At 40.2% G+C, this 17,699-nt stretch overlaps 2 protein-coding genes across 2 annotated transcripts in view; both read right to left on the reverse strand.

Moving 5' to 3' along the window:
- The window catches only part of LOC146625106 (uncharacterized), a 126,688-nt gene that overhangs the window by 49,709 nt on the left and 59,280 nt on the right, over positions 1 to 17,699 (reverse strand). The window lies entirely within an intron of this gene.
- On the reverse strand, positions 349 to 8,054 carry LOC146625113 (TIMELESS-interacting protein-like). The gene is made up of 7 exons (XM_085362712.1): positions 7,913 to 8,054; positions 7,364 to 7,454; positions 6,089 to 6,164; positions 5,658 to 5,780; positions 5,508 to 5,571; positions 4,513 to 4,725; positions 349 to 693 (listed from the first exon to the last, which is right to left on the reverse strand). The coding sequence occupies exons 1-7, from the start codon at positions 8,046 to 8,048 to the stop codon at positions 449 to 451; spliced, it is 948 nt and encodes a 315-aa protein (XP_085218838.1). The 5' UTR covers positions 8,049 to 8,054; the 3' UTR covers positions 349 to 448.

The following is a 17,699-nucleotide window of genomic DNA, read 5'->3' on the forward strand; positions in this document are numbered from 1 at the left end:
GTAGCTTAAGAAAGAACTGTTCATAATTGAACGAGCACTTAATGCTTGGAAGAGGGTGATGGTCAGTTGACAGCTCACATACTACACACACACAGAGGCCTTTTATAGAAACATGTTTGCAACCAAAATTCTGCCAATAGTGAAACTGGAGAAAGAAGATGCATCAGAGCAGGAACTGTGGATCAGTTCAAATATTTTTCTGTAACAGATACCAACACATGGTAAATACGTTTAGGATTTGGACTTTTAAAAATAAGAAAAACATTTATTTCCATTGATTATAAATGTCTTTGCTAACCCAAAGCTGACGTCACAGTAGGAACATGTGCTCAAGATATAAACCACCAGAAATGCACAACATTACTCGAATGAGCAGGCACGAACATTGGGAAACCTTTAAATCTGCTCACTGCCAAAGCTTTTCAGCAGAAACTGCTGCACGTGAACTTTAATCCCCCTCTACACAGTCGTTGCTGAGCTGTTGCTCAGGGCTGAGGCCGGTCTCAGCCTCAGCGGGCTCAGAGTCTTTGGGGGGAAGCGGGCTGGTTTGTTGCGTGGAGGTGTTGTTGGAAGGCTCGAGGTCAGGATCTTCTACAGTTTCATCTCCATCAGTAGAACCTTTGATGACATTTGGTGAGGATGCAGCTGGAGGTTTGTCTCCTAACATGTCAGCAGTCTGAGAGGCTGAAGGGCCTGAAAGGGTTGAGAATTAGAAACAGTGATGGTTTCAGTCAACACAGACACACTCAGTCTACTACGATTTATAAAAGACAGGCAAAGCTGAGATAATGAAAAATGAAACTGTAAACTGCAGGGTTCAAACTCATTGTTCAGGGTCAAATTTAAGCACTTTAAGCACTTTCAAGGTCCATTATCAAGCTTTTCCAGCACATTACCAAAAAAACAGTTTGCATGTTCCACTTTGCATCACCTCAGTAAGACCATGTAAAAATTAAAACAAATCATCTTAGGTTGACTTAAATGTTCTTTGTTCCTCTTTTGTTAAAACAGAGAAAAATGCACCACACAAAAATACTGAAAAAGGAAATGGTTGTCTTATATGCATATAGTGCACAAACTCAAAAAACTCATTTCTCTCAAAAATGCAGATGTGCAAATGTGAACAAATCAACTTGTTAGAGATGCTCATCTCCACTTGGAAAAAACAACCACACAAAAGAAGAAATCTGCACAAATGAACAAGTCTGCTCATCAGATATTGATGCTTCTTTCCTACGTGACACAACAACAGGAGACAGATGTTTGGTACTTTAACTAGTTAAGCACCCACACCACCAAAAATGGGGGAAAAGAGAGGAGATCACATTTAATCGGTTATAACACGAGGTCAGAAATATAAGTGCAGACATGAGTGTCCACAGAAGCCTCTGAATCTCAGCTGTAAACCATTTCTACAAACACCAAACAGTTAAAAGAGCAGTTACATCACCATGAATCTGTGGACAGGTAACATCCATATTTTGATTTATGATTTTCTGGAGTTAAATGTGACCCAAAGTATATTTTATAGCATATAAGCTATAAAATACTTTTAAAAATTAGGTGAGGGAAATAATCTTTTTTTTCTATGTTTGAGTCCCAGTAACTTTGACATAGTAACATCTGCAGTAATATTTACCCCTCTGATGACAGCTCACAAGCGTTAGCTTTATTTTGATACCAAGACTGTTTACACAGAGTTTGTAATTGCAGAGAAATACTCCATTTATTTTGGCCTCTTCATTTTCGAGCAGGAAGCTCAGAAAAGCCCTGGGGGCCTAACAGGTCAAAGTTCATTCCCAATAAAACTAACTGTGAGATGTTTGACTACATTGCTCTCTGGATTATTGTTACAGTCCTAAATGATCAGCTTTAAAGTGTTTGTGCTAATAACACCATGTACAGTAAGACAGGCATGGAGAACAGCACTGACGGGAGGCTTTGAACAGATGACACACTCAGTTCAATTCAACATATAAGACTTTAAAAACGCACAAACATCGACCTAAAATCTATTTATTCAGTCCATCACCTGTCATAGAATTATGTCAAATAATAATGTATTGTTCATCTCCCTTAAATAAACAGGCAGCCTTAAAGTATGAAACATTCATTCATTAAAACACTAAAATGTGTCTGTCGTCTCCGTGGCTGATAGAGCCCCACAGGCATCAATGTGAGCTTAAAGCCATTTATAATTTTTAAATGGTTTAATGTGTCGGTGCTCACGATAAACACATTTTGAATGAAAGCCAGGGAACTTCAGCAGCACAAGAAATGGCTTCTTTGTGCCCACATGCATCAGTCCCTCTTTTTACCAGTTTTTCTTTAAGGCTTAAGTTGGCTAGTTAAGTGTCGGACTAACGATTAAAGCTTTCACTTGAGTGAAGTCACTAATATTACTGCTACTGCTAAGTAATGTTAGCCAAGTTTAAAGCACACTGCATAAATCACCATGCCATAACTAACTGCTGTGCTAGCACTGCCGTACTCTATCACACTCAGTGCATTTCAATCATTTCTCCAGCAAGTTTGATAGCTAGCAAAATAATAATCATAGTTTTAAACATTAGCCTGTGTTATGTACACATACTCGAAATTATTTACTGTCATGTGACTCAAGAGTACAAATTCCTTCAGTGACGTTTTCCATCGAACACTCATTAAAACAGCACGAACCCTGAAACTGCTTATTAAAATAATATGTATGTAAATAATAGTATGTTGCATTATAAAAAATTAAGCTTTTGACTGCCCTCCAGAGTTCACGTTAACTTCAGATCTCTGGAAGCTACACTACCCGAATGATGTCAGCTGTTTAGTTTCTATACTGGACAGAAAAAAAAAAAGGGGGGGGGGGGGTGGATTGGCTCCTCTTAAGGAGGACTAATGACTAAAATGTGAAAGTTTAAAGTCGATGAGTAAATCATGCTCGGGTAATACAATGGAAACGGTCTCATATCACCATCTAGTGTTATAAACTGTAAACACATTTTTATGGGTGAAGGCTCATAATAGAGACCGATCAACAGGTCATTTTCTTTTCTATGGGTCTCATTTAAATCACATTACATCATTTCTGCGGTAAATGAGGACCCTGAAGAACGATTTAATGTCACTGTTAAAGATTTGTAGACAATAGATCGCAGACAGCTGGCTCCGCTTTAACTAAAGAGGAAGTAAAAACAGTTTGGATCACAAGTGTAAGGCAAAAACAAAAATACTACGCCTAATTGAAGCTGACATCAGACAGGCAGTAAAGAAATCAATGTTTTCTACATGCTTTGCCTCTTATTACCAAACTCCACACTAATGTGAGGAATCTCTGGTGGTTTGGACGAACTGTGCAATACGGGAACTCGTCACTCGACCTTCAGGGTTTCTGGTGGATATATACACTAGATCCACTTCACTATATTGTAAGGAGTATTCACTCACCACCCATCATCCAAATCATTGAATTCAGGTGATCCAGTAACTTCCACAGCTGTATAGAATCAAGCACCTAGGCATGCAGACTGCTGCTACTAAGTGGAAGTGTTTGGGAACGACAGCAACTCAGCCATCAAGTGGTGGATCACGTAAAATCCCAGAGTGGGGGTCAGTGGATACTGAGGCGCACAGAGGTTGCTAATTTTCTGTGGAGTCCATCGCTCCAAACTTCACGTGGTCTCCAGATTAGCTAAAGAACAGTGCACAGAGAGCTTCGTGGAATCCATTTCCATGGCCGAGCAGCTGTAGTCCAAGCCTTACATCACAGAGTGCAACGCAAAGCAATGGGACACAGCGGTGTAAAGCACGCCGCCACTGGACTCTAGAACAGGAGAGATGCAGTCTATGGAGCGACGGATCACAGTTCTCAATCTGGAAAGCCGATAGACAAGTCAACTTAGCAGTTGCCAGGACAACAGAGCTCCAGGTTTGGTGGCAGGGGGATTTCGGTGCGGGGTTGTTTTTCAGAAGTTGGGCTCAGTCTCTTCGTTCCAGTGAAAGGAACTCTTAATGCTTCAGCATGCAAAGACATTTTGGCTCCCGACTTTAAGGGAACAGTTTGGGGATGGCTTCTTCCTGTTCCAGCATGACTGGGCACCAGTGCACAAAGCAAGGTCCACAAAGACATGAACTCTGGCATGGGAGTCCTGACCAGAACACCACTGGGATGAATGAGAGCAGAGACTTGGAGCCAGGCCTTCAACATCAGTGTCTGACCTTACAAATGGTCATAAACTCCCATAAACACTCCCAGAAGAGTTGAAGCTGATATAGCTGCACAGGCGGACGTCGTGAATGGGATGTCACTCGAGTTCATATGAGTGTGGGGGCAGATGAGCAAACACTTTTGGCAATATACTGTACATTCAATGTTTTGCTTTTTGTATTTTCATATAAAGTTAATACACCAATGAAGCTAGATGATCCTTATGAACCTTCGCTGGATGTTTTGTAGCAGAATCATTAATTATTTCTGTTATATTGTGTCCCAGCTGTATGATACATTTTTGCCATTCTTACCAATTTGCTGCTGGCGTGCGCGCCTCTTTTCCAGGGCCCGCTGTCTGTTCAGCTCAATACGTTTCTGCTGCTCTTCGGTCAGAGAGGGAGTAGGTGGGGGAGCGAGGGCTTCGGCAATCTGCCCTTGGGGAGCATTAATAAAACTCTCTCTGCTGAACAGATCAGGATCCCCAAATGTTTCCAGTTCACGTTGTACCTCTTCGTCACCAGCACCTGAACACAATTTCAAGCAGTGCTGATAATTAAGTCCTGTGGAATATGGCAAGTATTTCCTATGTGCACCTGCAGGTGTGAATCCACCGTAGGGCTGTTCGATACAACGATATATACAAAAACGTCTATTTCATTTTACGCTATCGTTTGTTTCGTGGTGTCGCAAAATAAACTGTTTACGGCAATATTTCTTCATGGTTCTGATGTCACTGTAGTAAAGTTCTCTCTTTCTCTTATATATAACCACACTACGGACGGACAAGCGCCTGTTTTTATGCGTTGTCGTTAGCAACAACGACGGTAAAACCATCGCGTGTCCGCTTGTTTATGTTCCACATAAACCTTTCAGAATAAAGCTCAAGATCCTGTTGAGGCTTTTCAAAATAAACGGAATCACGTGAAAGAGCAGAGTGTTTACGGATGAGAAGTAAAACAGAGCCGCCAGGTGCTAAAAAATAAACCTTAGACTCAAACGTTAGAACAGGCTTTCCCCCGCAGCACGCCGTGTAATAAATACTCACAAAGAAAACGGCGCCGTTACAACTTCTGTCTAAAAATGTGTCGTTTCATGCATCGGTTAAAACACTCGACTCCAGCTACATGACGCGCAGCTGGAAACACTTCACGCAAGTCGAGATTCACAGAATTGACAGAAAATGTTACATTTCTGTGATTTATATCGTTATCGGACGATAGAATTCTTATATCGGGAGATGAGACTTTGGTCATATCTCACAGCCCTAGTCCACCGTATCCCCATCAGTAATGATTTTTCTTCTTACCATCTGTACTTGTAAAATCTTCATGTGTCAGGGGCATGTCCAGTCGTATTCGTTTAAGACATGTCTATAGAAGAATGAGTAAAAAATTACAAATTCTGAACATTAGGAATCCCACACGCTTGCAGGAAATATTCTACTGCTTCCTCTCACCTGCACTTCCTTTTTGCTGCCGAGCCTTTCCACTTTGTCAATAAAATCTTCAAATTGCAATTTGGGGTACAACCTGTGGGCCCAGTTCTCCATCTTCTGCATCAGCAGCTGCAGGTCTGCAGCCTAATGGGGCAAACATCAAAAACAGCGAGTAGTGATATGAAAGAGGGCTGTGTGTGATAGGACGCTTCTTCTTCCCACTAAAAAATGACTTCCAGTCATTGGAACAAAAGACATCTTAATTTGGTAAACCAACCTCTGGTTCCCCTCACTCATTTTTGACCACGACAGAAAGGGCAACTTTTGACCTTTTAGTCTCAAACCAAATTTAGGACATCTAATTAAAAGCTGACAGGCCAAACAGATTTAGCTCAAAAACCAATGTTCATTCACATCTGGTAATTGGTGGGACAGATGTTATCATATCCTACCTCGTGTCCTTTGCCTTTGAACTGGATATTGTCAAAGAGAGTGCCCAGAGCTGGAAGCCCTCGATCTGATATCAGCCTGGGAAAAAATATTAAGACTAAGTTAAACCATTAATGGATTACAAGCAGGGTTAGCAGCACATCCAGGCGTATTTGGCTTATCCAATTCAGGATCGTGGATGGCTGAAGCCCATCCCAGCAGCCAGGTCGCCAGCCTGTCACAGGGCCAACACAGACAGACCCTCTGAATGGAAATGTCAGTGCCTTCAGATGTACCATGTTCAGAAGGCAGTAGCTTGTTGGGGGGGGGGGGGGGGGGGGGGGGGGTAGGGTGTTTGGTTTTCAGGGTGCCCACAACCTTTCTTTTCCTACCTGTTTGTACATAAGGCAGTATAATGAGAAATAGTCAAATTTCTCCATCTAAAAATAAAAAATTGCTATATATATATATATATTTATAGCAAAGTTGCAATTAATTTGAATATTTTATCAAATGAAAATCTATGTTTTTCTTTAATACAGCTTGCAAGTTTTATCCTAAGTATAATCGACGTTCTTACTTAAAAGCTTATTTAACATCCTTTGATTTAGTATAACTTAGTTCTGTCCAGGAACATTGTGAACAGAACAGTAACAGAGGAGTGCCACTGGGACACCCACTGGGAGACTACTGGCAACGAGCCTGACTTATGGTTGGCAATACTAACCAGGTTCACACTATAGGTGTACAGAGACTGGAAACATCTTTCTCACACACATCCAGGGATGTCTCCAACGCTCTGACAATTTTCAGTCTGGGAATTTTGCCCATCCAAATGATGAAAACAACAATGGTATTAGAGTCTTTCTTCTTTAAATGACTGGCAGAGTGAAGCTGCACCATCATCACACAGATGCAGTCATTTGTACCCGCCGCTAAAGCGTAAGAAGACGCTGCAGTACTCTGCGAAACGACAGGTGTCGCCACTCAGATAATATCACATCACTTTTTTTGTGCAAAGTTCTTTCCACAAACTTACGTTTTCAAACATTTGCAACAACTCTGTGTGTCAGTGTGTCTCTGAGCCTCTGTGCACGATTATTAGTGAAACGGTGATAAAAACCAGTGCAGTCACAGACTCGTGTTCAACCTGGCTGCAACACTGACAGTCTGCACACGTCAATCAATGATTTTGGCCTCCTTGTGTCCCAGCTCACACAAGATGACATCAAATTCCTATTTAAATGCGCATTTTAATGCATTTCAACCCTCTGTCGTGATATAAATGTCTTTGCTACCTGTGGGAGTCCAGCTTGGGTTGGGGTCTCTTCACGCCTCTCCTTTTAGCAGTAGGGACATCAGCCAGCTGTGATACCTCACCTTCATCTCCTGCATTGAAAACACATGACAACAGGATGTGTTTCTAACTCATTCTGTTGGCAGCGTGGCAAACTTCAAGCTTATCTTTAAATCCAGACAAATTATAGACTGGAGGTTACAGAAGAAATGTGCTGGTTTGAACAGTATCTGATAGGTTTCATTTGCTCACGCAAACAAAAACATGTGTGTTGTTATTGTTAGAAACATCCAGTCTCAGAGAGATGCTGAAAAACCAGTTCATGCATTTGTTAATTCTAGGCTGAACTAACAAATTCATTATTATCAAGCTGTTCCAAAAAGCTTTGTGGAAGGACTATGAGAGGTTGTATTTCTCCCACATTAGCCTTTTTTCCTGAATCTTATTTTTCTATGATTCTTCATTAAACCATGAATTTAAAATACAAAGTTCTGAATCATCACATCTTAAAGACCTCATAGTAATCCTGTAAGAGCACAGCAGCATCTACCATCTGCAAAAGGGTCTCCTTCCTCCTGGCCTCCCCGGCCTGGGGAGTGTGGTGGTGGGAGTGGGGGGAAAGCTTCATCCTCTATGCCGTCATAGTCAGGAATGTCCTGCGGGCTATTTTCCTGTGGGTCAACCATGGTGAGTCGGTCCTGGAGACAAAGTAAAAGACGTGTGAGCCCCAGTCGTCAACAGCATCAGCATTAAGTTACATGAATTTAACTGCAAGTTGAAAAAATGACATTTATTTCTGTAAGAGTAATTCTTTACTGTGTTACAACATCAACATGAAAACCTAAAAAAAACTGGCATTTACTTTTTTCTTTTTTTACATCAACAGGAGGAGCTGTACAGACACTCATCCCACCTGGAATTATACCCCAAATTCAGAAATGTACTATTATGATACATTAATGGTCCATTATGTTTGTTTCACAGTTATATACATAATACAATTTATAGATTTGTATATATTTACATTCTATCAGGGATGAACTGGTTGTGAACCTTTGGGCTGATAATGACATTTAAAAGTTACAATTTGGATGAATTATTACTGCGATACTTCTTTTGGACTCTGTAGTACCACAGAAATATCATTAAAGTAACAGGTTTGTTTTAAAGTCTTTCAGCTGTTCCGTAAGCATCATCGTCATCATCATTTATATAGCACTTTAAAAACACACCTGGCAGACCGAAGTGCTGCACAATACAAATGTAGTAATAAAATAGCAAAAAACAAACATAGCAATAAAGTAAACTCTTGAGCCAAAATGATGTGACACAACTAGGGCTGCCACAAACGATTATTTTGATAGTCGACTAGTCACCGATTATTTATGCGATTAGTCGACTAATCAGATCATCATCCACTGGACGTAAAACTACAGCTTATTGCACCATGCAGCATATGCTCTTATATAACTATCATTAGCTTACAGCTTTAAGCTTTTAAGGTGCTAACTAAAAATAAAGACAAGATGATAGTTTATTCAATTTTAATGAAATTTGCAGATTGTTTCGGTGAAGTTTAATAAACTCCTTGCTATCTAAAATATAACAGGACAACGGAGTATATTCTCCAGCATCTCACACTTCTGATAATCAGCTGTCTGCTTGACGTTTATTCAGCTGTGTAAAAACTATAACTTTAATCTCAGACAAACCGATTTACTCAGGAACAAATAAAATACTAAAAAAAAAAAAGCCAAACAACAACATTTTTAATTTATCTAAGTGACTCATATATATTTAACCTGAGTAGCGAAAGACGGCGGTGGGTTTGAAAACAATTTGCCTGGAGTCCGGTGTTCTCACCGTGCTAGTGACCTAGCCCCCGGCTAGCTATCGAGCTAGTGGGTAACAGACGTCTCTGAAAACGTCGGAGCGCTTTTGAAAATATGTGGTGTCCTGATAAACTGAGCCGATATTTGAGGTTTACACAGCTACATTCTCGGCTGAAAATATGTTAAACGTTTATTTTGTGACCCAGAAAGAATAATAAGAGTAATATTAAAACTAACTAGCTGCCGCCATTGTTGGAAACTGAGCTGGGCCGCGCTATGAATTCTGGGACACAGCTGCTTCTTCTTCTTCTTCTTCTTCTTCTTCGGGGTTTAACGGCAGCTGGCATCCTTGTACATGCAGTGCTGCCATCTTCTGTTTCAGTCCGTTATTACACTCTTAAATCCTGCTACTTATTCCTGCGTCTTTTGGGATCTTACAAAGCTTCAAACGACGCGTCGACTATTAAATCAGTCGTCGACGATTTTGATAGTCGACGTAATCGTGACTAGTCGACAAATCGTGGCAGCCCTAGACACAACACAGACACAAAAGGAAATCTTCTACATTGTTTTGCTGTTCACACAAGTTCTAATGCTACCCTTTGTTTCTGGAAGGAGACGATTTTCTGTCCAGTATTAAAGTTCAAAGAACAGGGTATCCGTCTCCAGTGGGCTGCTAAACAAGTTTACCAGAAAAATCAGACCCACGGTCATGTTGTGTCACTTTGAGTGATTAGTCAGCAGCAATAACAGGGAATGACAAACTGACAGACTTTGGATATAAAACAAACAATTTAAACATTTAGAAGTTAAACATCTTCTCGGATTCCTTTTGCTGCACATGTCTATGTATGTATTTGCTGTACAGTGTCATTTGTTTGGAACATTAATCTTGATGTATACATAAACATTTGATTTAAAAAACGTGTTTAAAAATGAACACTGACACAATTAAACACAACACTGGTGCACGGTGACTGCAAACAGAAGCAGCTGCTTGTATCCTCCTGTGCACGGATCCGTGCTCTCTGTTTATTAATAAAAGCCAAACTTCATTAATGGTAAGTGACAGAGATCTGATGAGTTCTTGCTGGTTTGTATCCACAGGAGGATACAAGTAAAATCCTCTGCAGGTTAGTGCAGGATAAGCAGGCAAGTTTACTGTAATGTGATGGATTTAAGTAAAGAACAGTGTGTGACTGGTGCACAGTGACTGTGGTGCTCATGTCAGAGTTAGATTACATCAAGTGTAGCAGAGATTAACTTAAACTTAAGCTCATGATGCTGACATTCATTCACTGAGCTCCACCCACATACCAACAGTTTAGTGTATAATATAAAGACAGTGTACTGTCAGTGTAGAGAAAGGAAATCAGCCAGGACAACTCATGAAACATCTGCAGACATCTGGATGAATTCACAGAGAGCAGCAGGTCAGCTGATCACAGCCTGTACATTAAAAAAATCTACTGGAGCTCTCAATAGAAATGATTGTGAGCTGTGACCCTTTTCCCCACACTGAGCCACTACAGCTGATGTTAGGGTTGAATCCTGCTGAATCCCACTTTAACATCTTCCTGCTCATTTTGATGTTTAGAGGCAACGTCACCGTCTAAGATGTAGGCATTGTATACATTGTATACATTATTTCTACATTACATTAATATTGCACAAGGTTCATTTAGTTTAGCATAAAATATACATATCAGTACTTCAGCTTTTAATGGAGTATTTCTTAACACTAGTATCTGTCACCTTCTGTGTTGAGCTCATTGTTTTCTCTGCAGTGGCTGAGCTGAGTCCAAGTAGCTGAAATTTCCTCTGCTGCTCCGTCAGACTCTTCTCCTCCTCCTGATCAGCTGGGACACAAAACAGAACTTTGTTAAGCTCCACACTGCACTGAAGAGTCAAAGTGTCTCATATGTTCATCTGAGAACACACAGAACACATTTTAGCTTCCTTGGGTGGACAACTTGTTTGAAACAAACACAAAAGGTTTGAGCACCGATACCAAATTCAGCAGTATGGCACACCAGTACCAGGAGAGCAATTCCTCTTTAAAATATGCCCTGGCCAAGAAAAAACCCGACAATATACGTGTGCCGTGAGAAATGATAGATAGATAGATAGATAGATAGATAGATAGATAGATAGATAGATAGATAAAATTTATTTCAAACATGCAAATATAATTGAAATAACAACAGAAAAAAATAAAAATAACAAAACTTAAAAATCATCAAGTTTTCATGTAAATATCTATGTCTACAGAATGTGTGTGCTCGAAAAGGAGTAGGATGAAGTTTTCTTGTTCCTACCCCCTTATTTCAAATTTCATTGCTTACAAATCCATATCCAGGATTCAACATTATTTGATCATATATTTAACTATGTACAAGTCTAACACATTGAACATACACAAATAAAACCATTTTCAGCACATAAACCAGAACAACAACAAACTACATTTTTTACATAAACTAATCACTCTGTTTATAACAGCCGCTTAATCTCTGAGTTTATTTTCTATCTATGTGACAAAAACCTTAATGAACACTTAAGGTTGGGTTACTCAGGCCTTGATTTATAAAAAATGAGGACACAATGAGACAACTCAGTCACTGAGAGGAAGATTTCCTATATTCATGCAATTTATTATTTTTTGAACAATCCTGTGAATTTTTGTATTGATGTACTTGTCTTGATTTCATCTGTATATCCGAGTGGGTGTAGAAATCTGAGCCATCATCTGAGTAAGCCTCATCACAACTTTGCGCTGATAAAGGCAGCTGTGTTTTAGCCTGGAACACATTTATTTTTACATTTCTCATAAATGTATTTCATTATAGCACTTTTACCGCCAACATGTTGGGTCTTTTGGAGCCGGAAGTGACCTTATATGGAAGAAGGGTGGCGCTAGCTAGCTTAGCTAGCAAGCTGCATTCATAAGCTGTGCAGGTGCCACAGAGATGCTAAGTAGCCTTAATAACAGACTAATAAAACAACACAAACTCTGATTACAATGAGCTCATTTAAAAGCTTTCTTCTAATAAAATTATTTTCTTCTCTGTGTTTCACAACCTTTTGGTGATATCTTTCTGTGAATTAGTTTAAAGCAGCTTGAGTCAATTTAGTCAGATTTTTTTTTCCAACTTGTTCACAAAAACTTGAGAAGAGACACCGAGGAGAGCAACAGAAAGACTCATTCAGGAGCTAAACTCAAGATTAACTAGACTCGGATTAATATTAGCTCGGTGCTTACCTTTAAATCAGTCTTGACTATAATCGGAGAGAAAAACGCCATAAAGCGGGAACTCGGCTTCTTCTTCTTCTGCTCTTGTATTTTTTGGCGGTTAAAGCTTTAAGGCGCATTACCGCCACCTGCTGGACTGGACTTTTCATGTCCCAAACATCATCAATTGGGCACAAATTTGTTGGAGTTTCTGTTAATAAAAAAGATGGAATTCAAGGATCTTGTTATTTGGTTTGTTCGTTTTCACCATTTACTCTACAATTTTCTGCCAGTGTATAGCAAACCCCACAGCTCAAATCAATGAAGAATTTAGTATTTTTAACATATTGCTTAAGCTGGAACCAGCAGCTATATAGGCCTAATTTTTAATCCAAACATGTGATAGAGGTTTACCACCAGGAGAAGCAGACTGTAAATAAAAGACTGTGCTACTGAAAATAGTTAGTCTGACTTTGGATTGTAAATATGTTTCCTTTTGTCACTTCTGTATTTGTATATGGCTCAAACTATTTGTTATGAAAGCAAAACAAACAAACTGATGTTGTATAAATTGATTCAGGATTATTTACTTCGAGTCCAGAAATCATAGCTGTCTCATCAGATCCAGTTGTGACATTAGCTATAGTTTCCGCGGAGGGTACTTGGTTCTGTATGACAGCACAGCTTTTAGGTTGAATTCAAGCGCTTGAGTACAGCCTGATAATTAGAGGCCTGCAAACTGTTTGCTGATCAACTTTGGAAGTAAAAGTACAGACAGCTATAGAAGACACAGGACACGAGATGGGTTCATTATTTCTTTTGAGTTCCATGTAACAATCCGTAACTCTGTAATTAATGAATGTGCCATTTAATCTTGGCTGCAGCCAAGATTAAATGGCACATTCATTAAATGGCTAAAATGGGTTGGCTGCCGTTCAGCATTTAGCACAAGTCAGCTTTTGATCAGAAAGTTTTCTGGTTTGATCCCTGGCTGCTCCAGTCTGCAGGCGAAATATCCTTGGACAAGATTGTAATCCCAAGCTGCTTTCTGATGCATCCATTGGAGTGTGAATGCTTTATAGAGTTTGTGAAACAGTTGTACGTGTGGTCAGATTGTTTTGTATTTGTGTGTGGATTGAAGCACATGTCTGAGAGCACATCAATCACTGCACATATTTTTTAAAATCTTAGTTTAAATAAAGTTTTTGATTATTTATTATAAAAAAGAGATGATATATATATAATGCAGTGGGCACTCTACCAGCTAACATGTCAGTTAATTTGACACATTGATTTATTTATCATTTCTTTTTCTCTCTCAGCTTTTCAGCTCCATATTTTTGCCATTTCTTCCACACTCAACTCTGTTCTACAAGGTGAGCCCACAGTTAATGTAGGAGAGGGCAGGTGGCATTAAGAGATTTGATTGGGCAATCTAGGGCCCAGTTAGTTCTTCCTTTTGGTGAAAGCTGGGCTCTTCAGTTCAGCATGGTACAGCTCCAAAGATTCTGCAACATCAAACCCTCTGTCTGCTAATGTTACATCACCTGGGCTGAGGCAGTCCAGGTAATTTCAACAGTTTCTTGAAATTAGTTAATTCAGATATAAACAGAGTGACAGTTTACAGATTCAAACATGTCTCAGAGAAAACAGAAAAAAACAGTAAAGCCCAACTCTCCTCTTTGTGATCAGGAAGACAAAATTCAACTTCCTGATCAAGTAGACAAATCATTCAACCAGCTTCTAGAAAAGGAAGATATTCAAAAGTTGAAAGAAATGGAACTCCTAGAAATGCAGGGAAGAAACTTTGAGCTCCAAGCAAAGCTTGATAAAGCACTAGAAAAACTAGTGCTGAAGGACAAAAAGAATCAGGAGCTGCAAGTAAAGCTTGATGAAAGACCGCACACAAATGAAGAGTTTCTTCAAGAAAAAAGGCTACAGGAGATAAAACAGAAGGAAATGGATTTCAAGCTCCAGGACATGGAGAAACACAACAAAGGCTTGCAAATCAAGCTTAATGAAGCTCTGCAAAAAAATGAAAGAACTCCTCCAAGAAAAATAACAACAGGACATGAAGCAGTGCAAACTCCAAGGCATGGAGGAAAAATACAAAGCGCTTCAGGTAAAGCTTGATAAAACACTGAACAAAAATAAAGAGTTGCTTCAAGAACAAAAGCAACAAGAAATTAAACAGAAACAAACGGACTGCAAGCTTGAAGACGTGCAGGAAAAATACACAGCGCTGAAAATGAAACTTGATAAAGCACTGCAAAGAAATAAAGATTTCCTTCAAGAGAAAGAACAGCAAGACATGAAACAGAAACATCTGGATTGCAAACTTCAGAACATCGAGAAACACAACGAAGGCTCGCAAGTAATGCTTGATGAAGCTCTGCAAAAGAATAAAGAAATCCTTGAAGAGAAAGAAAAACTGGACCAGAGAGACACGCAGTGCCAACTCCAAGGTGTGCAGGAACAATACGGAGCGCTGCAGGTAAAGCTTGATGAAACACTGCACAAATATCAAGAGCTGCTTCAAGACCAAGAACAACAGGAAATAAAGCAGAAAGAAGACAAAGAAATTCTCCAGGACTTTGAGAGGAAAAACCAAAACCTGCAAGAACTTTATAACAAACTGAACTACAAAACAACTGAACTGGAAGAGGAAAAGGAAAAACTGCAAAACCTGCTCAGAGATGCAGAGTAAGCTCAATGACATGCTGAGAAAAAACACAGAAGTCGAGGAACTTTCAGACAACGTGAAGTGCAAAAACACTGAGATGCAGGTGCTAAAGCAACAACTAGAGAAAACAAACGAAGACCTGCAGTGTTCACTTCAAGAAATCGAGAGCAGAAGTCAGCAGTTGGAAGACACGCACAACAAATTACAACAGAGTTATACAGAGCTGCACGAGGCAAAGCTAATGCAGGAGGCAACATCTAAAGAAATGAAAGAAAGGCTCGAAGACAAACAAGCCAAATTAGAAGAAGTGGAGAAAACATGCAAGAGACTTGAGCAGGAGAATGCAGAAACAATCGATCAGTTGAGAACCCTCATCCTAGAGAAAAAAGTGCTCGTGGAAAAGCTCATGGAAAAGAAGAAAAAACGCTTCTGCTTCTTCTGGAGGAGGGACACTCCTGCTTTTTCTACTTTTTCTACTTTTTCTACTGCTAATGTCACCTCGTCTGTTCCATCTTAATTTTCACCTCTCCTCTCTCTTTCTCTCCCTTTCTCTCCTGACACCTCTCCCTCCCCTGTCTCCCTTTAACTCCTATCACCTGTCCCATCTCCTCCCCCCCCCCCCCCCCCCCTCTCTCTTTTCACCCTCACCCCCCAACCAGTCCCGACAGTTGACTGCCCCCTCTAGAGCCTGGTTCTGTCATAGGTTTCTTCCTTTAAAGGGAGTTTTTCCTATCCACTGTCGCACCTAGTGCTTGCTCAGAGGGGATTGTTGGGGTTTTCTCTCCTCTATCTCTTTCCTCCTTTCTATCCCTTTCCTTTACCTTCTTCTTTACAACCCCTCCCCCCCTTTCTATTTCCTCAATAATTTAATAATAAACACAATTGGCAAAATTTTAAAAAGTCAGATCAATGTCTTCATTCAAGAATGAATTGTCTTTGTCACGGGGTCATGTGTATTTTGTGTTTTCCTCGGGCTGGTGATCCTTGCAGTTGTTGAGCCCAAGAGTCCAGATTTTTAGTGTTTTAATCACATTTAGTGTTACATTTTAGATCACAACAAAAGGATATCCACAATTTAGGATTCAGGCATTTGTCTTTTTCAATATCATAATCATTCTATGATTGAGTCGGTTACAGAAGCAGCAGTTAGCAGCAATAACTTCAATTCATCAACATTTGCAAGCATTTCTTTATACACAGCATTTCTGTCAGGTTGAGGTCTGGACTTCCATGCAGTAGATTTGCTGCTGTGCTTGGGCTCATTATCCTGTTGCATGGCCTAATTTAGGAGAAGCTTTAGCTGTTGGACAGACGGCCTCACATTTGACTCTAGAAAACTTTGGCATACAGAGGAGTTCGTGGACTGCAAGGTGCTTATTGCTTGTGTCTGCAGAACAAGCTCAAATCACCACAATTGAACCAGCGTACTTGACAGTGGATTTGAGGTGTTTGTGCTGTGTTTGATTTTTGCTGAAGTTACTGCTGTGCATTATGACCAAACCTCCACTTTAGTCTCATCTTTTAAAAATATGTTGCTCCAGAAGCTTTCAAGGGCAAATTTGCAAACCTCAACTGAGTTGTTGTGTTCTCTTTAGAGACAAGAAGCTTTCTCCTGGCGGCCCTTCCAGACCAACCATACTTGTTTTGTCTTTTTCTAATTAAACTGTCTTGAACATTAACATGCTGTTTAAGGCCTGTAGAGGCTCAGATGCAGCTCTTGGGTATTGTGCAGTTTCTGTGAGCACTGAACAGTCTTTGTGGTGGATCTGAATGCTCCAGACTAGCAAACTTGCTCATGGTCAGTTAATCAAGTGCATAGAGCCCTGTGATGAATTTTCACATTTACTCTGTGAATCTTCATTCTTCTAGCTAGTCTTTACTCTTCTAGAAGCTTTCTTTGCTCAGACGTCTGCAGCATTGAATCTATGTCTTCTCCACTGCTATTCCAAACAAGGTGCTGATGCAGGGGTCATTAGCACAGTAAGATTTAAGTGCACAAAATGTTCACATCATAATAGTAATAATAATTAGAGGAGAGTATTATGTAGTCCAAGAAGTGTGTGGAGAAGTTTTCAGTGCAGAGGAGGGAACCATGGTGTTCAGGAGCCAAACTGCTTTGGGGGAAAATGCTATTGCACAATCTTGCCGACCTGCTCCTGATGACGCAGTCGTCTTCTGGAGGGAAGTGTGGTAAACAGTTGATGGGAAGGGTGATGCGGGTCAGCCATGATGCTAGTGGCTTTCCCAGTGAGGTGTAAATATCCTGTAGACTGGGTAGAGAGCTGCCAATAACACGCTGTGCGGTCCACACAATCCTCTGGAGGGCTCTGCGATTGGACGCATGACAGTTTTCATACCAGACTGTGATGCAGCGGGTTAGGATGCTCTGCATGGTACCTCTGTAGAAAGTATTAAAGATGGGTTTGGGGATGTGCACCTTCTTCAGTCGTCTCTTAAAATGCAGTCGCTGCTGAGCTCTTTTAGTCACTGATTTGGTGTTGCTGGTCCAGGACAGGTCCAGGGGCGGATCTAGAGAAATTTTTCCAGGCTGGCATGGAAATCAAATGGGGTGGCAAAATCAAAGCCTTGT

The sequence above is a fragment of the Diplotaxodon limnothrissa genome, linkage group LG9, assembly GCF_057381915.1.
Source record: "Diplotaxodon limnothrissa isolate DT_005_m linkage group LG9, D_limnothrissa_male_GT1.1, whole genome shotgun sequence".
Classification (NCBI taxonomy): domain Eukaryota; kingdom Metazoa; phylum Chordata; class Actinopteri; order Cichliformes; family Cichlidae; genus Diplotaxodon; species Diplotaxodon limnothrissa.

What these genes read in the sequence shown, in the direction of transcription:
- LOC146625113 (XM_085362712.1), bottom strand. Translation starts at nt 8,048, where the DNA reads ATGGTTGACCCACAGGAAAATAGCCCGCAGGACATTCCTGACTATGAC. An exon ending in AGATTTTACAAGTACAGATG is followed by an intron (nt 4,726 to 5,507) that starts GTAAGAAGAAAA and finishes AATTGTGTTCAG; the next exon opens with GTGCTGGTGACGAAGAGGTA. An exon ending in CGCACGCCAGCAGCAAATTG is followed by an intron (nt 694 to 4,512) that starts GTAAGAATGGCA and finishes CAACCCTTTCAG; the next exon opens with GCCCTTCAGCCTCTCAGACT.